The sequence below is a fragment of the Heloderma suspectum genome, chromosome 4 (assembly GCF_057233095.1).
Source record: "Heloderma suspectum isolate Gila_16-S chromosome 4, 16-S_ref, whole genome shotgun sequence".
Lineage (NCBI taxonomy): Eukaryota > Metazoa > Chordata > Lepidosauria > Squamata > Helodermatidae > Heloderma > Heloderma suspectum.
Genome location: NC_139461.1, coordinates 76,820,566 through 76,842,630, shown reverse-complemented (window position 1 = coordinate 76,842,630; position 22,065 = coordinate 76,820,566). Strand labels below are relative to the sequence as shown.

General features: G+C 46.2%; 1 protein-coding gene across 3 annotated transcripts in view; it reads right to left on the bottom strand.

Annotated features, from left to right (window-relative positions):
• Window positions 1–21,561, bottom strand: part of KCTD1 (potassium channel tetramerization domain containing 1) — a 116,589-nt gene extending 95,028 nt beyond the window's left edge. Inside the window, exon 1 of one of the 3 annotated variants that reach the window (XM_084849644.1) lies at window positions 21,428–21,561. In XM_084849644.1, the coding sequence (XP_084705770.1) occupies window positions 21,428–21,436 (9 nt within the window). In that variant the 5' untranslated portion in view covers window positions 21,437–21,561. Of the gene's footprint in view, window positions 1–2,572; window positions 2,671–21,427 lie in introns of those variants that run through there. The other 2 variants (XM_084849643.1, XM_084849648.1) reach the window with 2 other exon arrangements.
• Window positions 21,562–22,065: the final 504 nt, after the last annotated feature.

Sequence of the window (22,065 nt, the reverse complement as noted above, 5' to 3'; positions counted from 1 at the left end):
TATTTCTGAGTAGACACGCGTATCTTTGTGGTGGGAAAGACAGGGATGGGAAACACAGAGATGGGAAAGCAGCCCCTTTTCTAACCTGATGGTACGCACGATCTAAGGTGTGAATTAATTACTTCCAAACAGCAATAAACAAAAACAACAGAGAATTGCAGCTTTGAGATAGTGCTTTATAGCCTTTAGGGAATTAGTGCTTTAAAATGTTCTGTTTCGACTGAGGGGCTCTCTGTAAATTCTGAGGTGCGCATTCAGGGAACAAGCCTCATTGACCACAATGGGAGTTACTTCTGAGTAGACACTAATTGGTTTGTGCTGGAAAACATGGGACAGGAAACACCCCTCATCCGGGGCCATGGTGAAAGGCACACCCCTGGGCAGGACTAGCATACCTGAGGTAAATGTGCAGCTTGGGGCACACAACAACTATACCAGGGAGAATCCGACTTAAGGAAAAGAATCAGACTTTAAGCAGTCTCAGGAAATCCAGTTTTTCCATGAAAAGCTCCAGGGTGGCTGCGGGATGGCCACAATGCCATGTGCCCTGAACGACCTTGAAACTGAGCCAGCTCGCAGCAGATCAACCATGGAGACACCCCACTTCCAGGTGTATCTCCTTGGGAAGGGCATGCCACAGGGGCAGCACACGGAAGGTATTAAGAACTTTTTTTTATAACTGAAAAAAGTAAAACTTTAAAGGAAGCCCTTCAGATCAATACTGTAATTTTGAGCAAGTATGCAAACATTTGAATCTGCAAATACAGATCCCTCTCTTTATGGTGGCATGTGATCTCTCTGTCCCTGCTACTCACAAGCAATGTATATTCCCATTTTCTCCAACAGGTCTATAACAGTGTAAATGGGAGATGACATTGACCCTGCAATTCCCGCACAGAAGTGAGATATATACTGGATTAAAGGAGAATTAATAAGCAGTCGTATACTAGAGTTATGCTGGCTGAGGGGCTTTAGGGTTTGCAGGAAGCCTGAAAACATCAGGTGCACCACTGCCATGACAGATACACCAGCAGGATTCCCCTGATGTGCTGGCACATCACTTCGTCAGTGGAATGGCTGACATGGAACCAAGTTCTGGGCAGGAGTATCCTGTACTCCTTCAGTCCACAGCCACACTCCTGTTGATGGGATGACTTCACACCAGCCCCAGACAATGGTAGCTGGTGGCCAGCTGAGAGGTTGGGCTGCTGTCAGGTAAGCAGAGGCAGAGCCAAAGGGACAGCAGAGGCAGAGCAGTCTTTTGAATCCCCAACCCATACCACAGCAAGGGGACACGGGTGCATGAATTTTGAAACCATGAGTGCAAGGGGTGAATTCACACAGCCACACAAAAGCACTCCTTTGGATCCATATTCCAGGAACAACTTCCATTGCACAGAAAATCAAGTGACTGCAAACTCATAGCTGCAAAACAGGGGACAATCCACACAAGATGACGATGATGAGGTTGATGATGTTGATATCCCCACAGGCACACAGAAAAGCATTGAAAATGCTGGCAAGCATCCCCAGGAAGTTCTGAGCATCCACAAAAAATCTCTGTACATGAGCATACCTACAGTCACTGCCTCTCCAAAACTCTTCAGAAGCAACAGAAAGAAGTGGCACACACAGTATAGAAAATATATCATATAAATGCCTACTCTGGAGCCAGAAGGACTAGATTACTTGGTTTTAAGCATTGCCACCAAGTTCTGAGTATCCAAAAATACATTGCTTTACATGAGCTTCTCCACAACACCCCCCTCTCCATGCTTCTGAGAAATCCAACTTATACACAGAATAAGCAAGGTCTGAGCATCCAAACCCTGCACCTTTCTACATCCACAGAGCAGCCCTCAAAAGGGGGGAAACTTGCCGGAGCAACCACAAGGGGGGGGGGGAAACATAAAAGGTGTGGTCCTATACACACTTACCTGAGAGTAAGTCCCATTGAACACAATGGGGCTTACTTCTGAGTAGACATGAAAAGGATTGTACTGTTAGGATTATTTTGCAGAATTACTTGGAAGTCAGTAAAAATAGAAATTAGGTGCAACATGCTTTACAACCAAGCATGGGATCAGATTGGTAGTCTAGCAGAAGTAACTGGATCCAAACTACAGCATCCCACCCCCCCTACATACTGTCAGGCACCTAAATATTAGCTCAACAAATTAGAATCAATACAACAGTGACAAGTGTTGTAAGTTTTTAACTAAGCAAATCTGCTTGCAGACCAGTGGTCACCATTTTAAAGGGAAAGAACGAAAATATTTTTGCATGATAAAAAAATAAAGTAAAAGGTAAAATTCATTAACCTTATCAAGTCAAGCAAAAAATATCATTCATTTCCTAACAAGTTTTTTTTATGTAATCATCAAAGTTCCCACTTAGAAACCAGCTTCCAAGTTCCCAAAAATTAATCATGCATCTAAACCCCCAAAAGCCCCCCAACCCCAAGGCATTCACACACCCCTAAACCCCCCAGCATTCACACACACACACACCCCTAAGGCATTCGGTCTCACAAACACAAACGCCAAGACATTCACACACTCACATACCCTACCTGAGCTCTTGTCCCCCAGGGGCACAAGGAATGGCTTCTCTTCTGAGACAGCTACTTCCTACAGAGCCTGGTTCCCTCATGTCTCATCTCACCTCTCCAGCCAGCCCACCCGCCAGTCTCTGATTGGCTGGCTTTGCTCAGCAAACTAGCCAATGCGCCAGCCAGCACATTCAGCTCTGTTGTACTTGGGCTATCTCACATCGCCCAGAGTAACCCCTTCCTTTGCAAAACAAGAGATCTATACTGATTGGTTGATCAGACAAAGAGCCTGACCTGAGATGGGTTTTTTTTAGAAAACATCCTGTTAGCAGGAGAGGGCAAGCCCTTTGCCTTTGCACACGCATAATTAGCAAAATGAGGCTGCCACTGCCAGACCAGGAGTTCCTTCCTGGCTTGAAGCCACAATGCAGCAGCCACCACCACCACCACCACTGCCATATCCACTACTGCAGCAGATGCCAGGGGAATTTTGGGGTGGAAGGCAGGGCAGAGCAGTGACCCCCAAGCCCTGTGATTGGCACTGCCCTTGACCCCAGACCCAGCATAAACACTTCAATGGGAAGGATGAAAAAATAATAATCACTGTCCCCACAATGACAACCACCCTGCCCACATCTTCATGACAGAGTATAGCCTATGATGCAACTCTGCACCCAATCACAGCACACCAGCATCAGTATATATATAAAAACTACCCAGGAGGATCATAACTCAGATGTCAGGGCATGCTGTGGGGTTATGTTTCTCTGGCTCTTAACAGTTCACAAGGGGTGTGGGGAAACAGGGAGAATGTGTGTGTGTTTGCACAACAGGGGCATACTTTGCATAAAAAGGGGGCATTCTGCAAAATGTTTGTTTCCTGAGCTCTCGTGGGAACTTGAGCACCTTGCTAACAAATCTGCTCCTAGAACGCGAACAGGCACCCTGCCTCAGGATGTCAGGGCAGGCACAAACACCCAATAATATTTTATTTGTTTATTGTAGTCTTCCTGAGAGCTATTTGCTATTGAGTTATTAGTAAATTTTAGGAATAAACCAACCAACCAACCAACTAACAAACAAACCTCCACCCCAACAACTGGGGGTGCTGGGATTGAGCACCCACATAGGTCAGAAAGGGAAGGGGCAACACTTGTTCTAATTGTCAAGGGCTCCTTGGCAGCCTCTCTCAGTCTAATCCAGTAGCCAAGTCCAGATACAGACAACGGGATTCTTTTCAAAGCTTTATTTCTCTTTTACAACTTAACAACTCTACTGTTAGCAACTAGATATGAGCAGCAGAGTACCTATGCCCTAAGTTGGAACAGTTGGTCCCCGTTTGAAGGAGAATCACTGGCAGACCCTGAACTTATGGGCTAGGGAGAGTCCCTCCCCTTCTCCCTTGGATCCTCTGGGCGCAACCGTTGTTTGCGTGCCAACCAGGCACTACGCCTCCTTTCCGCGCCCTCCATTTGGCGCCGCTCCCTGCATTGGCGTCATGCGTCCAGCAAGTCTTCTTCCCATGCTCTCTCACTCCCGGGACTGCTATCTATGCCAGGAATGCCAGTGGGAGGAATCTCTGCCAGCTGTTGGCCCTGGGAAGGATGAGCGCGCTCCTCTCTCAGGAGCGGCTGCTTTTCCTCAGAATCAGAACTACTCTGGGATTCTATGGGCTCAGTGTCCACCCTGACACTAATGAATAACTGCTGCAACTGCCTATCATCTCACCCTCCCTTTGCTATGCATGAACACAGTCTTGCCTGAAATATATTGCTCTAATCCTCTTTCAGCAGTGCCTCCCACATGCCAGGTAAGAGGGTGGGTGCTCATGCTCTCATGTCCTGCTTGTGGGTTTCCCACTGCTTGGCCACTGGGTGAACAGAATGCTGCATGAGATGGACCCTTGGCCTGATCCAGCATGGCTCTTCTTATGTTCCCTGTTGGCAAAGGCTAGGCACTCCACTCCAACCATTGCCACTGCTGGCCAAATACTCACGTTTCTTTTGCCTTACAGGACCACATCCTCAATGCATAGAGCAGAATAAACAGCCACTGCACACCTGAGGTTCCACTGTGACCCCCAAGGGAGAAAGGGTGAGTATGGACACAGACACTGCAGTCACACTTATCCCCCCCCCCCCCGAGTACTGGTTGATCACTTAGCTGGCCCCATTCCCTGACAAACACTTATTGTGCATTCAGGTTCTGGGAGAATGTGCTCTAGTTGCTGGCACAATTGCTCATTACTCTTTTTCTCTCTTTGCTCCCACAGGTAAAGGATCCATCCCACTCCAAGTTCTGTGCAGACCAGGAGGGAGGCCCACTTCATGATCCACAGCCATAACCAAGACATTTCCAGCTGCTCCTCTGTGGCATTGTGAACTAGCACAGGAGCCCTGCTGGGTGACTGGTTGGAACCCTATACAGGTGTATTTATCTTTTGTAGAATTCACTCCATTCCTGGTGCTGTTCTCCAAAGACTGTCAATTTGCCTCCTGTGTTGTTTCTGGGGTTGATAAGGCTCGCTTCCCCCTACCTTAGCATTCAATGGCTCCAGCTGGCCACAGGGTAGGACTCTTGGGTGGGGCAGAGAGCTGAACACTACCTGGCCTCCACAAATTTCTGCTTTCGATTGGTGCTGGGTCTCTTGGGTGTCAGTCTTTCATTCTATTAGCTGAAGCTCTCGGGGTAGTTCACAAAACAAACTTAAAACCATAACATACAATAACACAGTAAAACATAGTATAAAAATATATTTAAACAGAATAAAAACAATGTAAGAACCAAGTTAAAAGCCAGCAGCAGTGCAAAGATCTAAAAACACACTAAGGGGTGGGCAACTTTGGGAGGTCCAGAGCCCATTCTCTCTCTCTCTCTCTCTCACACACACACACACACACCCACACACACGCACCATGGGTTGCAACTGTCCCATGGGTGTGGGTACTGAAAATGGGGAGGGGGGGTTAAAAATAAATAAAACAAAAACATTGGTATCCAGAGCTGCTATGAAACACCAACCTTTTTGGGACTCCATAGGAGCTATGGATGCCATTTTGTTTGCAACCCCACCCCAACATTTTTGGGTTCCCCCAAAGTTGGGGGAGGAGGCTCATGTGGCCTGCAGGCTACATGCTGCTGATCCCTGCAGTAACACTTTTTTTTTTTTTTTTAAGTAAAGGATTAAAAAGCCTGGGAAAATAAAAAGGTCTTCACCAGGCACTGAAAAGATCACAATGTAGGTCCCAGGAAAGCCACTGTAGGGAGGGCATTCCTCAACTGGGGTGCCAACAATGAAAAAGCCATGAAAAGGTCAGGAGTGGGATGACCAAGGAGGGTGGAGGAGGGCTGCTGGGATACTGCCTATCAAGTGAACTAGAAGGGGCAAGTGGGGATTGGGCCCATAGGTTACTAGAGAGAGGTTGCTTGGTTCCTGAGACTGGGGGGCTTGTGGTCAATGTGCGGTATGTGGGGGTCTTGGACCCTTGGCTGTGTGCTGAGCATGTTTAGGTTGGTGGCATGTTATCATCATGGCCATGCCCCCAAATCAGCCAGCATGGCTGGCTCCCTCTGTTTCTGCGTGGTGGGTGTATCATTTCTGCCACCTTCTGGTGGGCAGTGGCAGTATTGTGAGGGATGCTGGGGTGTGGCTGGTGTTTTTGTGGCATTTCCTCTCTTTCCACTGTGTCTCCCCTCCCATCCTGGGCTAAGCATGTATTGGATAGAGCCACTCCACCTCTATAGCAGCAACATATCTGAGACACTGGAATAATTGCAGCACAGGATTGCTCCGTTAAACACACAGGTTTCCCCCCCACAGGAATTAATTTTAGTAAAAGGTGTGACTTGCCACCTGCAGTCACAGAACAGAAGTGCCAAAAAAGCATCAAACTATTATTTCTGCCTCCAAGTAGGCAACATACAATAAGAATACGCAAAGCACAATTGAATTTAAATGCACACATTATGTGAGTACACCACAAATAAGACTAATTTTATGAATCGATCACTCAGGAGAAACTGACCCTTGACTGGCTCTTTAAAAGTGCATAAAATGACCTGAAACAAACAGAACAAAACAAAAATTCTGCAAGGACCAAGAGTATTCCTCCCCTGCTTTCTGTAATGGATGACTTTTAACTTTGTCAGAAAATCATTTAAAAATATTAGGTAACTGTATGTGTGTGATCACTGCTTGAATGAAAGGGCAAATCAAGGCCATTGCCGAATTTATAAAATATTCACACAATTACTTAGATGCAAGATGGTAAAGAGCCCTATTTCTAAACTGTGAAAATCTGAGGGAATCCACTGATCTGCGGTGACTGTTTTATCCTGCAGAAGCTTCACCTGTAGTGGAAAGCACTCCTGATTGGCAGGATTGGTCAAAATGCCAGGAGGGAAGTGAGAAGGGGATCTAAAGCCCTCTTGGCCCCAGTTGCTCAACAATTCAGTCAAACTGTCTTTTCTTAGGGCTACTTCATACTTGTGTAGACACTACAGGGATAATGTGTACTCAGGGAGCTCCTGAGTGGCCATGGCTCCTTGAGGTATATATCCATGTCAGAAAGCTAATGACTTGTGTGTGTGTTATGTGAAGTGCCCTCAGAACTGAGGGAACAGTGGGATAAAATAACAATAACCTCCACAGCAATAATGCTTAGCATTTACACAGAGCACTTCTGGTGTTCCAAGAACTTCACACAGGTCTATAATGTAGACCTGTATTATTATAATACCTATATTGCAGATGGAGGCAGGGTGACTGAGACAATAGTGGAATACCTAAAGCTACTGAGTGATATTTATTTATTACATTTATATTCCGTCTTTTTTCCTCCTTAAGGAACCTAAGGTGGTGTATATAATCCTCCTCCTCCTCATTTTATCCTCACAACAACAACCCTGTGAGGTAGGTTGGGCTGAGAGTCTGTGACTGTGAAAGTCACCCAGTGAGCTTCCATGGCCAAGCAGGGACTAGAACGTGGATCTCCGGACTTCCCGTCCAACACTCTAGTCACTACATCACGTTCATACCATATTGTGAATGATTTGTTGTTGTTCAGTCGTGTCTGACTCTTCGTGACCTCGACCATAGCACGCCAGGCCTTTTGTGAATGATACCTAAATTTTAAAACATGTTTTTATTATTTATCTCCAATTCCCTTTCCTTCTTTCTCCATAAGCAAGGCAGACATTATCCAACTTGCTTTAATTTGAGAGCCAGTAGGTGTTTCATGTAGGTACGTGTGGGCAGGATCCAGTGGTGCCCTTGTGTGAGTGACCAGGTTCACTGGTCCTGGGGCACGCGCAGCCCCTACCAATGGCGGCCACAATGTAGCGCTTCCAGAGGCAAGCACTGAGATGAGCAGCAATGCTTGTTTCTGGAAGGGGCACGATCTGTCCCTTCCAGAAATGGATGTTTCTGCTTGTTTCAGGGCTTGATCCCGGAAGCGCTGTGTTGCAGCCACCAGTGGTAGGGACAACACATGGCTGGCCACGTGCGCAGCAGAACCAGTGGGCCTGGCCGCCTGTGCAACCACACCATTGGATCCCACCCTATGTATTTATGTAGATATGCATGTATGTATTTAGTACTTTTCATGTGCATGGCACTTAAAAAGGCAGGTCACTTCTTAAAAGGACCTACAATCCAAAATAGACACAAAGACAACAAGGTATAGCGCTTGTTATGGGCTTGGACTGGGGAGACCCAGGTTCAAAGCCCCACTTGGCCAAGATGGTCTCTGGGTAACTTTGGTCCAGGCATCACCTCTCAGCCTAACCTACCTCAGGGTTGTTGTGAGGGTAAAATGGGGTGGGGAAAACTATATATGTCACCCTGAGCTCCTTGGAAGAAGGATAAGATAATAATAATAATGTACTGTAACCATTTGTGCAATACACAGCCACCAGTTTTGTTAGCCAAGTTAGTTGGAATGACTGGGGAAAGTGAAGGAAGGGACATTTTGTCTATGTCAACAATGAACAAGAAATAAGAGATTTCTCCTGCCTGGGGAAAGCCGAGGGGGGGGGGGGAATTGGCAGACCAAATAGGGAACCCCCACAGGCCAGAGGTTCCTAATTCTCACCTAAGAGTTGGATTATTTAAAATTGTAAAGAAAATAATTCAAGATGCCAACACAAAACAGTGCCACTTTAAAAGCTAACTGATTGTAGCTTACATGGGTAAAAGTTAAACTATGTTTCATACATAAACTATGCTTTCATAGTTTATTAACTGACTTATATGTTGGACATGTTCAAGGCTGTGTTTTTTCCATTTTATTTTCCCTTTTGAAGTTCGCATTGTTCTCTCCGGGCTGATCTACACTTATGGTTTTTTACGCTTCCAATGAGGTTTCATCCCGTCCTTCACATTACGCCATCCCCGCTTCGTATTGGACCCACATTTTCCTGCTTCCCTGCTACTGCTTTCAGTACCCTGATATTCCGGTTTTTCCCACCCATGTGCTCTGCTCTTCCGTGTTCATCACCGTATAAGGTCATAGTCCCCTCCCACGCCTGCCCATATATGGTGGTGTTTGTATTTCCCTCCTATCCAATCACAGCTCTCAACACCCCCCTGCAGTCTTCTGGCTACTGATTGCATAGCTTCCTCAGCACTCAAAGTTTCATCACCAAGAAGCAAAGGGCTGGATGTGCGCACGTTTGTCTGATCTCGGAAGCTCAGCAGGGTCAGCTCTGGTCAATACTTGGATGGGAGACCACCTGGGAATCAGGCTTCCTGCATTGAGCAGGGGGTTGTTCTATCCCTTCAAATGACTCTAAGTTTTACCTCCTTCTATCCCCTGCTTTGGCTTTTTAAAAAAAAAAATTAAGGCATTATCTTCAAATCTTTGAAGAATCGTAGCTTCTCCAGCCCAATTTCTCTGCACACTTGCCCGGGCAAGCCCAGGCAAGTGTAATTTTTTTTCACAGTCCCCTCCATTCTCGCAGCACAGAAAGAAGCACACACACATATCCAGGCAGACGGTTATCACTATTCACGGACTAACATCAATAAAAATGTCCGTGGACAATTTTAATGTCATCTCATGAGCAGCAGACAAAAAAAAGGCAGTCTTCAAAGCTTCGAAGATGCTAGCAGCCCCCCCCCCAAAAAACCCTGAGCGCTGGGTGCCGCCACCGCTGCCCCTCTTTCTCATGCCAGCTGTCAAGGGCTGGCGTGGGGAAAAGAGCTTCGGGAGACACCCCCCAGCCTCTTGTCCTGGCCTCCAGCACATTGGGGGGGGGAGAAGAGGTTACGTGCCTCCTTCTTTCCTCTACCTCCACCTGTTACAGCAGCAGCGGTGGCAAGGGACAAGCTGGTCGTTTTCCCTAAGGGCAGGAGAACTTACTGAAAATGAACAGCCTCTTCCGCACCACTGCCGCTGTAGCAATGATGGGGGGAGGACGAGAGGCGCTGCCTTCTTCCCCTCTTGTTGCTAAGGGGTGTGTGCGGGGGGTGGGGTGAAGTGGCAACTTCTTGCTGGGCTTCGAGCCCCAACAGGATGCTCATGCAATCCCTACACACACACACAGGGATAGAGGAAAAGTGGGACGGTGGGCAGGGAATCAGCAGAAACAGGAAGAGTTTCTGCTCCTCCAATGAGAACCGCCATCTTTAAGAGCAGGAAAACAGCACAGCACTTGAGTGTGAACTGTGCTTGCGCATTCGATGAAGTGCTGGAACGGGGAAACAGGGTGAGTGTGAATAATCATGTTTTAATGCGATGGCATTTAACTCGCCAGTCTACCGAATTCAATGCGCTAGCAGACACAATGTAGATCCTCCCTCTTTTACCTACTTTTATAAAGTGCTCAGTGTTGGTTTCCCTATTTTAAAAACCTTTTGTAGTTACCTTGGTACAGCGGTTGGCACATTTGCTCAAAGCAAGTCTTCCTAAGTCAAGATGACCTATTATAACCTCTCCAAGTGCAATTAATTAAAACAACAAAACAGATGGTTTTGGTTTGACAAAAAAGGCTTACGTTTGCCTGTATCCCTGGAAGTGATAGAACCAATCTACTCAACACTAGCAATATCCGGTTCAGGAATCCATTCTGGAAGCCTACAGGCTGAGCTACTTACTCAAGTAAGAGGCTACATCTCTTCCAGTGAACCTATATTGGCCAGGAGGGCTCCAGCCTCCCACTTGAAACAGAGTCCCCTCTGAATGGCTGATCTGTTACAGCTCTTGAAAATCAGCAGGCTGGGGAAGGCCTCCATTTCCAGTGGCAGACACCAGACCCCAGCTGCAAACAGAACCCTCTCCAGCTGGCCAAGCTTGCATAGGCTGTAACAGATCTGCCCGTGATGGAGGCCTCCATTTCAAGACTGCAGCCACCCCAGCCAGCAGATCTGATATTCCATGAAATCTCTATTGAGACATTGTGGGGGAAGCAGGATTTCTCTTTTGGAACAAAATAACTTTTTTCACACAAACCCTAGAAGTGGAATACTAAACACGGACTCCACCCAGCATGTGAACAGATCCAGCTCTTCCTGGGATGGATAAGAAAACATGCTAGTGTGAATGTATCCTAATAACTGTTTGGCCCTGGGCCCAGCTGGCTAGGATGAGTGTGGAATCAATTTCCTTGAGAATTTTTCTGAAAAAGCAGGAGAGGTATCTGGAGGGAGTACAGGATGTTCTGCTTCAAAGCAAGGGATTGAACTGTATGATCCACTGGATTATTCCCACCCTGTTTTTCTATGCCCAGAGTTCTTCCAGCCAGCTGAGATGTGGTAGAAGGGCCCACTTCCAAAGACAGCCAACCCCCTCCTTATTTGCTACAATGTTAGGATGGCCACTTATTCATCACCACCAAAAAAGAGGACACAGGTTTGCATAAAATTTCAGATACTAATTTATATGGAAAGGTGAAAGTTTGAAAATAATTTCTATAATTTAAATAGAAATATAGAACATCTCATCGTAGTTAGGATGACTATGACCAGATGACCTGTGTGCCTGCTCAGTCTGCTGTCCTGGTGTTGTTGATGGGTAACTTCAAGGCCCACCTCTTATTTCTGATAGTTCTTTATCTTTAAATTGGATTTGAACTGGACAGTCCTTCAAATAGAAGACACCTTCAAAAAATAAGACTGCCCTCTGATAGCCCTTCAAATAGAGGACTGTCCTTTGTAAAGTAGGACACCTGCCCACCCTATTACAGTGTTCATGCATAACACTGCAAGTTGACTTTTTGAAAATCATATTACGTGAGTACATGAAATGCATACAAAATTAGGAAAAGGGGCTCAAAAACTATAATCTAAGAAACTGGACTCTAGAATTTGGCGACACCATCCAAGTCTATTTGAAAATGTTCAGTGTATCAGCAGTAACAGCTATCTGTCTGTCTGTCCTTTCCTTCTAGGACATCAGAGGCACATGGAGTTTTACCTCTATCCAGCCTGTACATCTTCTTTGATGTAGAGCCAAATCTTGAGCATGTTTACTTGGAAGGAAGTTTCACTCCGTTCAGTGGAACTGACTTCCTTTTTACTTTGCAAATCGCTTTGAAAACTTGTTGTTGAAAACCGGTATATAAATATTCCAAATAAATAAATATGTTAAGGATTGTAGACTTACATGCAGTTTTTACGTCCCACTGGTTTATATCTTGCCTCCGCCATGGGTTGACTTGCATAAGAAGTAACCAGGAAAAAGGTTACAAGGAAAAAACTCCCATAAAGACTCAGTGGACCCTTGGGTTCATCCAAAGTACATTTATTAAGAACAGCTTTAATAAGCTTTAAAATGTTTTTGGATCAGTTGTATATGAGATGGGTTGAACCGGGAGAGTTGAATAAAAAGTTGGGATGAATTGCATGTTTAACTAAAGCCTAATTAAAATTCAGCCTAGTGAGTATAAATAGGCTAGTTTCATATTAATGTGTATAGCAGATTCAGAATGCATGGGCAGCATTTCATAACTGTACTTCATAAAAGATTTCTTAAATCACTGCAAGTTTTTATTACTCTTCATACTCCCTCTTTTGCTCCTTATGACCAAATGTATATGCTCTGTATTTTGTACACCAAAGGTGAATCATTAAAATTATAATAAAACGTGCATTTTAGATTAATTTCTTCAAAAGGGCAAAATGAAATTATAGTCTATGAAAAGTAGGACATGGGAATAATGCATTTTAATAGAGTAGGTCAAATTAATTCTTGGTGTATTAGCGAATGAGTTATACTAAGGCTGACTGAGACTCAGAGTACAAAGAGAAAATGTTCCCCACTGTGCAACATAAAGGAAAAGTCAACTCCAAACACTTAAAAAATTGTATTTGTGCACAAACAAGGACTTCCCCCTCCCCTGAAAGAAGATACAATTTGGCTCTATAGCAACAGCAAAGAAGCCAACCAAAATAAGTAACAGCAAGCATCTTAGAGGGAATGTTCTTCTGACAGATTTCCATAGCAGGGTGGAGAGTTACACATCGCAAAAACAGCACTGTTGCTGATATAGGAGGGGAAAAACACGTATTTCTCTTGTTTCTAATTAGGTTGAAATGCTTTCAATAGCCTTGGAATAAACACACACACACATGCATATTCCACTGACCTTACCATGATTATATATTTGCAGGCATTTTGGAATCTAGGACAATGAGGGCCAAATATAGCATATTTGTAATGTAATGGTGAAAGTTTCTCCTTTTGAAATTATGCACCCACTCACATTTCAGTCAGTGGCTCTTTTTCTTCAGATTTCATTTTCTGCATAAATGGAAACCAACTTAATACATGGAAATCCCATTCACAACCGTATGTGTAGCACTTTCTTTGTTAATGGGAAGGGAATTTTTTTTTCCCCACTCTCCTTGTTTGTACAGAAAACCATACAAGTTTTCCATGTCTCTCTTTAAAAAAAAAAAAAGGATGTTTCATTGTATAATGCCACTGCTTTCCTAGATATCCACCATAAAACAGAAGGGTTAGTCAGTGAAATCAAGGCCAATTCACATAATGTTTTAATCATAGTTCGCAGATCACCCGTGACATGTTTACCTGTATATAAAGCACCTGTGCTCCTGAGGACTGGCTCTGCCAATGTTCACACAGACAGCTGTTTAAAGCAGTATTTTATAGGAAAAAGCAAGATGCAGCCTTGACAGGAAATCCTTACTGGCAGCATCCCTCTTCTAAACTCATCTACATGAAAGTATGAGCTGAACTATCATCTGCTGCAGCCCTTCAGGGACTGTAGCACTTCAGAATGCAATGAAGTATTGAATGTCTGAAAGCTTCCACACGTTTTTAAATTCCTGCATGTAGATAACCTGTACAGTAGGAAGAAGGATGGGCTACAGCCCTTTTCCATGACATGCTAGTTTTCCACATGCAGAGTGTTTGATTTGGAAGAGCATGCAAAACGTGAACCCCCTTAATGACATCTGAAATGGTACAGTCCTAGAGGACTGTATCACACAATAGGCTAGTCTGCATGATCACCACAGCCCACTATGGCTTGCTTAAGCCACAGTGGGTTGCTATGTGTTTGGGCGGCAATTTTGAATATTCAGCCCCTTGCGGAAGTTTGCCATGGTTGGGTTGCTTGACCCTGGGCGGTAGGGGGTTGTTTGAGGGTTAAACAACCTTCAAATAACCCTACAACAGACCATGGGTTGAGGGTTGTTTAACCCTCAAACAACTCCTACCACCTGGGTTTGGACAACACAAAAAGCTGTACCTGGGAGTTGCATAGGTAACCTGGTGCCCACAGGCACTGCAGCTCATTGTGGCTTAAATAAGCCACAGTGGGCTGCAGTAATCATGCTAGCCAGGTCAATATTTCTGAATATACTGTTTACAGTTAAGTCTTTTTAATTTTATTGGGACTTGCTTCCAGGTGTGTGCTCATAGACTGGAGCCTTGATATATCAGTCTGGTCATTTCCTCCAAGGCGAACTGGGGTGTGTGTGTGTGTGTGTGGGGGGTTATGTGTGCCCGCGCATCTGCCAGGGAAATGCCAGTGGAGAAGTGAGAAGAAAACATGGCAATGTAGATGGTCTATTGCAGGGGCAGGGGGGAGCTTGTGGCCCTCCAGATGTTTTAGCCTGTAACTCCCATCACGCCTCATCATTGGCTATGCTGGCTAGGGCTGATGGAAATTGTAGGCGAAAAACATTTGGCGGGCCATAGTTAGTTCAAACTAAACCTGCTAGGTTACCAACGGAAGTTTCTGAATTTTCTTCAAAGGTTAGCCCCATGTACAACGCACTGCAGTAATCTAACTGGGAGGTTACCCAGTGCATGGATAACTGGCACCAGGCTATCCCTGTCCAGAGTCGCAGCTGGTATATCAACCAAAGTTGACAAAAGATGCTCCTGGCCACCTGGGCCTCAAGTGACAGTGATGGATCCAGGAGCACCTGCAAGCTGTGTGCCTCTAATTTATGGCCTGATCCATCCTGCACTGCTCTTCTTATGTTTTGGATCAGGCGTATTTTAAAAAAAGAAAGGCAGAATGAAAATACAAATAAACATAGATGCAAATATCTCAACTGTGCAAACCTTCAGTGGCTTGAATTGCCAATAGACCAGGAAAAAAACAGCCTTGTCTGCTCTTGTGCCCTTAGCAGGAGCTTGATGTGCAAAACTCAGCAGGTAAAGCTTCTCAGGACATGGAGGTAAGCATTAAAGCTGTTCACAATAGCCCCCTCCACACATATATTCAATGGAGGGCAATGCGGCTCCACCATCCATGTTCTTGTCCCAAAAATGCACATTTGGCAGAACATCCGCAAGGAGGGCCTCCGCACACTTCACACATACTTCACTTCATAGCTCTCACTGCCAGCAGGAACACCAATTATTCAGGATTCCTGCTGGTGTGGAGAGCCTACGCAAGTTCAGCTGTGTCAACGTAGTTCTCCTCTACTGACGTTCCACTCAATGTGTGGATATTGCACAGGTGTTGGGGTGGGTTGGCAGGTGTAGTCCCGCTCCCTCCTTTATGCTTCGAGTATAGTTGCAGAGAGGGCTCTTGTGACCAGCTCTATTATCACCTGCTAATGAAGCTGCTGTTAAAGGCAGAGGTGAGGAGCAGATTGACAAAAAGTCACCAACTGGCTAAGTTGTAATCATGGGACTGTATGACCATAGAATCCAAATCCATGGGCTCTTGATACATGGATCTATTTGCACCTCTTAAGAGCATTGACATTTGTTTATTTGAGAACGGGCTTAACCCACCAGTGTTGTCCATTCAAGAAATCTAGAATAATTACGACCCTTAGGTTCCAATATACTATTGTTAACAAGGATTAGTACCACCACTTCACTCTACAAATGAATGTGTAAAGCAGACTTCCCCAACCTTGTGCTTCTAGACAGGTTGGGCTACAACTCCCCTAATCCCTTAGCCAGCATAGCAACCCATCTGGAGGGTACCAGGTTGGAAAGGGGGTGATATAAAGAAATAAATCTCCTTTACTTTTCTTCAACTTTGTTGGAAATACATACTTTGTCTACACAGAAAGGATGGTAAGGGCATATTCCTATGACTGTTCAGACAGAAAAAAATCCCACAACTCCTAGCATGCCCCAGCCAAGATAGGATTGTGTCCTTAGTCCCACCACCTCCACAAACACCATCTTACATGCCCATGAAAGCTTAATGCAATCCTCTATCCACTACTGTGTGAAAAGTGCTGAAGTAAATGGGTTTCTTTTTTAGATTGCAGCCCTATTTGGCATTATTCAAACTCTGAGATTAGAAAGAACTGTAAACACAGACACATCTTAGCTATGAGAGAGACCTCTAGTGTGTACTAGAACATTTTGTGTCATGCTTCAGGCATAATTAATACACCAAAATCACTGCAGTCATTTTGAATATGTGATATTAAATTTCAGTAAGTGTCTCTCAGAGTGAATTAGTTTTAAATGTCCTCCTAAGTGTGCGGTTTAACTCAATTGGCATCCGTTTGAAGCCGAGTAGAGACTGGGCAAAAAACAACTGGCCTTCATTTCCAAAGCTTCTGCTTTATGTCTGATCAGTTTGTGATTTGATTTTATAGCTGAATGATCAAAAGGTCGCCAGTGTTCTAATTCTTGTGTACAAACCTTTACATCCAGGATCACAAAGAGTTTGCCTACAGTTTCTTGTATCCCTGCCAGATCAAAAATGTCTGAAATAAAGCACATTATAAAGCTACAGTATCTGTTCCATAGATTGCTATGAAGTGGCCTTTGAAATAAGTGGCCTGGCTAATGTACTTAAGGGCCAGCAATCAGTGCACACTTTCTAAAATTAAAGGTGGCAGGGCCTGAAATAAGATTTCTGTCCCCAAATCTGAAATGTCTTGGGGCTGGCTGTGGTTATGAGATATGTCCAGAACCAATCTGAACAGCACTACAAAGCTCCTGTTCCAGGCTGTATAGATCCCTGCACAGCAGCCACACCCCTTTGGGCTGGTGATAAACTGCAACGTTTTGTTGCAGGTCCCATATGGATTTGTACAGCACTTTCAAGTGTACAATGTGCTTCACTACATCTTCTTGTAATCCTTACGGTCCCAAGTCATGGTCTGAAGGCAGCCACCTTCCTGAAGCTAAGCAGGTCTGGGTCTGGTCAGTGCTTGGAAAGGAGACGACCTGGGAGCCACTTGTAGCCACCTTGAGTTCCACAGTGGAAGACAGTTGGGATATAAATGTAATAAACAAATAAAATTAAAACCCTGTAAGGTAGGGCAGGCAGAAGGTAGATCAGAAGGATTTGCAGTAGATCAGCAAGTGTTTCCAGCTCCCAAACCTTTAACACTATTGATAGGAAAAAGCCTTTCCCCCCACACCCTCCTAAATTAGGTTGCTGAAATCAAGAAAGGAGGAATTTGTGCATGAAAGAATTTGTAGTGAGCTCCATCCTGGGGCTGAAAATGAATTCCCGGGCAGAGCCTGTGCTCAGAAGTGGCACCTTGTTCTGCAATTCTCTGTCCCCCTTCTTGAGCCACTACTTTGCACCTGGCTTCGGTGGGTGGATCTCAGGGTTCTCGTGAAAAACAAAGTCGTTCCCTTAAGCCTGAAGTCTGCTCACCACTGCTGTAAGGCTAGTAAGTATTCTTTTCCCCAAATTGTAGAAGGGGTGTGTGTAAAGCTGAGAGGGAGTAACTTGACCGATGCCACCTGGTGAGTTCCTCTGAGATATGAGATTTGAACCAGGGACTTTTCGAATCCTATTTCAGTCTGAGCCATTATGGTTCGGGGGGGGGGTGCACGAGGGGTGCAGAATCTCAGGCCTGGAGGCCCAACCTGGCCCTCCAAGGTTTCCCAGATGGTCATGCCCCCTTTCCCCAGCTCCACCCCCTTTTCTCCAACCACAAATCATTTGGTAGTATCCCAGCTTTTGGGCAGCTTTCCCCGCATTCTATTTGTTTAAGTACCTCTCCTAAGGCTCAGTTACAAGTATGCCCACCACTGGAATGCAGCCCCCAAGAGCTTCTCTGAAAAGGAATTTGGCCTTTGGGCTGAAAGTGGTTCTGCAGCCTTGTGCTATATCAACCCTGCATTGTATACTTATTATTTCACATGTTATAGTGTTGAGCCCAAAGACACATATGGCTGGGGTGGTTGGGGGAAGGATTCAGAGATCAGTTTTGGCCCAAAATAATCCCCACTTGTTCAGTAATGCCTTGCAGTGAAGTAAGAGATATGTCACCACCCCTACTTGGTGAACTAACACTACACCCCCTGAACATACACAAATCTAAACTTGCAGTAAAATATGAATGGAAAGGAATGGCCTACAATCAAACACAATGTTAGAAATGACTGAACTGAGTTTGACATCTTATTTGTTAACTAACAACTTGCACCTATGTATCGTTACTCAGAAGTAAGTCCCACTGAGTTCAATGGGGCTTGCTCAAAAGTGTGTTTGCATAGGATTGCAGCTTTACATTAATTGTGCGGCTGAAACTATTCTTCCATAGTACATGCATAAGAGTTATATAAACAAACTTTTGTTATTCATTTATGAAAAAAACTTATTTTAGGCATATTAGGAAATCCCCTTCTCCTTCCCTCCCCCACATTTTTGGGGGGTTGTTTTTCCACTTTCAAAGTAGGAGAACTCTTAAGGAGTCTAACTGCTGAGAAGGTAAAAGCTATTTTCCTCATTTTTAATATGCTCAAACAATCCAAGCATGCTCGGTACCCAGAGGGTATGCTCAAATAAACTTGTATGTGTCTGCCAGCTTTGTTGATTGAAACCAGAAGGTGAACATTTCTTAGAGAATGGTGATGTTAAAACTGTTCGCTTTCTTTCAACAGGAAAAGCTACAGAAAAAAAAGTCAAACAAGCAAAGTCTTATTTGCAAGTAGCTGGTTTGCATGCATTGAGAGTAGATGTTCATTTCAGCTATACCAGTATTTGTACTGATTAACTTTTGCCCACTGTGTTGAATCACTAAGGCTGAAGAGAAGCCAAAGACACATGGATATGGGAAGCCCCACCTGCTTATTGTTCTGTTTCCTTCAAGCAAGAACCCCACTGGGAACCCCACTCCTCCCTCCTCATGTAATGCCTGCCAAGTTCAAAACGGACAGCGCAAGCCTAGGTTACACAACTTGATCAGAGCTCCCCAAGCATCCTCCGATTGCAAAGGATCATGGGTCACAGGTTACATGCTGCGGTACTCACAGAGCTGTGGCTTGCATGTAAGTTAGGCCATGTTTGAATCCAGAGTTGTCTCAACCCCATTCACATCAGAGGCACTATTCTGGAATGAGTGGGTTACTGAGTCCAGTGGGTGTGTTAGAGTTTATTTTAGTGCTTCAGCTTCATTCACATGTTGGTTTGCAGGGATTAAATTCTAAAGCCATAGATCAATCTTCCCCAACCTGGTGCCCTCCAGATGTTTTGGACTACAGCTCCCAGCATACCTGAGCACTGCCCATGCTGGCTGGGGTTCATGTGAGTTGAAGTCTCAACCACCAGGGTGGGCATCAAGTCGGGGAAGCCTGCTGGGGCTCAAGCCCTCTGGAAGCCGCAGCCTGACATGGAAGCCCTGCCCCCAAATCTACCAGTTCTGGGGTCTGGTTGTGGTTACTCAGCAGTGAAATAGGCTGGGCAACACTGAACATGCTCAGGAACCTTGCCACTTCACCTAGTCCTGAGAATCAAGCTAATAGCTAGAGTTTGAAAAGATTTATTCGGAAGTAAGTCCTCACTTACTCACTGGAAAAGGCCCTGATGCTGGGAAAGATTGAAGGCAAAAGGAGAAGGGGACGGCAGAGGCTGAGATGGCTAGATAGCATCACCGATGCAATGAATATGGACTTGAGCACACTCCGGGAGAGGGCGGAGGACAGGAAGGCCTGGCGTGCTATGGTCCATGGGGTCACGAAGAGTCGGACACGACTGAACGACTGCACAACAAGAAGTCCTCACTTAATTCAATGGGGGTCGTTTCCTATTCATTCCCATTGAAATCACAAAGACTTGGACCTCCTTCGGCTCCAGCGACGAGTCCCGGCCTCGTTAAATGTCCACCGATGTCCGTTTTAACGATACCCTGCCCCAGCCCCGGCGCATTCTGCACAACCACGTTGGAGAGGGAAGGAGGCTGGGTAACCCGCGACTCAAGGCAGCGAGCGCGCAGGACCCCCTGCCAATTCCCTCGACGGGCGGTTTCTGAAGCCTCTGCCCGTACGGAAGACAAGCGGAGGGGCGTTTCCAAGGCGAGGCTGTGGCCCCGTTGGAAGCCCGGCATACAGCTTGGAAGGCAACGCGAGTCCTACCGCGGTCTTCTTGACTCGACGAGCCGCGCAGCAGGAAGCCCGCTGGCGCTTTACGGAACCTGGCCAGTGGAGGGCGGCCGCGAGTGGCGCGCCAGAGGGAGAGAAAGGCGGGCGAGCGAGCGGGCGGGGGGAAGCCAGCCAGCCGGAGTCTCCAAGGCGAAGCGGGCGCCGCGCTCGGCCCGGTGGAAAGCCAGCGCCGCTGTTTGAGCGCAGCGGGCGAGCTTCGGCCCTCGCTTGCTCTTTGAAGCAGGGCGGGGAGCAGCACTGCCCACACTGAGAGGGGCCACATGAAAGGGGTGGGGGGGAGGAGATTGCCCTGTACCAGGGGGAAGGAGGCGGGGTCACGGGGCAAACCCGGGCGCGCTCGTGCACCGACGCGAGCGCGGCCCCGCCAGCCCGCCCAGTGGGGAAGGCGCCTCCCTCCGCGACGGGGAAAGCGAGCCGCCCTGAGGGCGAAAACCGAGCACACGCGCGCGCGCCTGCCCATAATGGCGTCTCTCTCGCAGCCAGTTGGGGCGGAGAGAGCCGCCGAACAATACTAGCCTCGCCTCCGCTAGCGACTCCCCCCCCCCCAGCAATCCCATTCCCCCTGCGCTCTTCGAAAAGAAAGGAAGAAAGCCGGGGGGGGGGGAGAGGAAGAAAGGAAGAAAGCCCGCTGGGAAAAGCAATTGCAACGGGCTCATTGGCGCGGGCGCGCGGCTGCTCGGCTAATTGCACAAGCAGAAGCTCATGGCGGCGCAACGCAGCGGGGTGGATTGGCTGCCCCCTTGGAAAGGGGCGGCGAGGAGGGGTGGAGGGAGAGGGATCGCTTCCAAATCAGGAGCCGCTTGGACGAGGCGCGCTCGCTCGGCGGAAAGGTTGCGAGGGAAACTGGCGGAAGGCTTGCCAAAAGGAGCGTCCCGGCTCCAGCCCTCCTGGCAAACGCGAACATCGCCCCAGCTCCAGTGACCCGGGAGGTGGGAGATTTGCCAGCCCCGTGTCTCTCCTTGTCTTGTGTTTCCAAGAGTGCGGCGCTCACCCATTGCCTGGCACATGCGTAAAAGCGAGTTGCGCCCAGAGTCCCAGCCATAACCCTCCTTAGCAAATAATAACAAACCCAGCCAGATCTTACCTGAAACATTGAAGCCACAGAGTGTGCGTATCTCTCTTTTTCCAAGTCCCCCTTTTCTCTCTTTCTCTTTGCCTCCCCACTTCCGATATTTCTCTCTCCCAGCAGCGATCTGCTCTCTTCGCTATACCAGAGAGAAATGCAATAGCTTGGCTAAGGTAGACAGAACAAAATACAGAGAATAGTTGCTCCAGGGGCTTTGAAACCCCTCAAGGCAAGGATCAGGATACAATTAGCTCATGTCTCTACCTCCAGTCTAAATCAATCTCCAAAATAAAAGTTAAATTAAATTAACCGATCACACGGGCATAGAATTGATCTCCTTCAAAACGTGCATACAAATATATATCTATATAACATGCAATTTTTTTTCTCCAGCTTTTTTTTTGGTAGAAAAAAACAGTCTCATTCCAGCCTCCAACTTGGTTTTTACTCTCCTCTTGCACAGAAAAGCTGATTTTAATCGTTGTGATTAGTTTTGATGTAACGTTTCCGCAGGCGATTTCTGCAAATGGATGGCGTGTTTCTTTGCCAGAAGAGGGAAAAGCAGCAGATGATGATAATTATAAGGATTGTTGGTTGTTTCCTTTTCTTTTTAAAAAATGGTATTTAGATCTGTCTACACTTCCCCAAGTTGACCT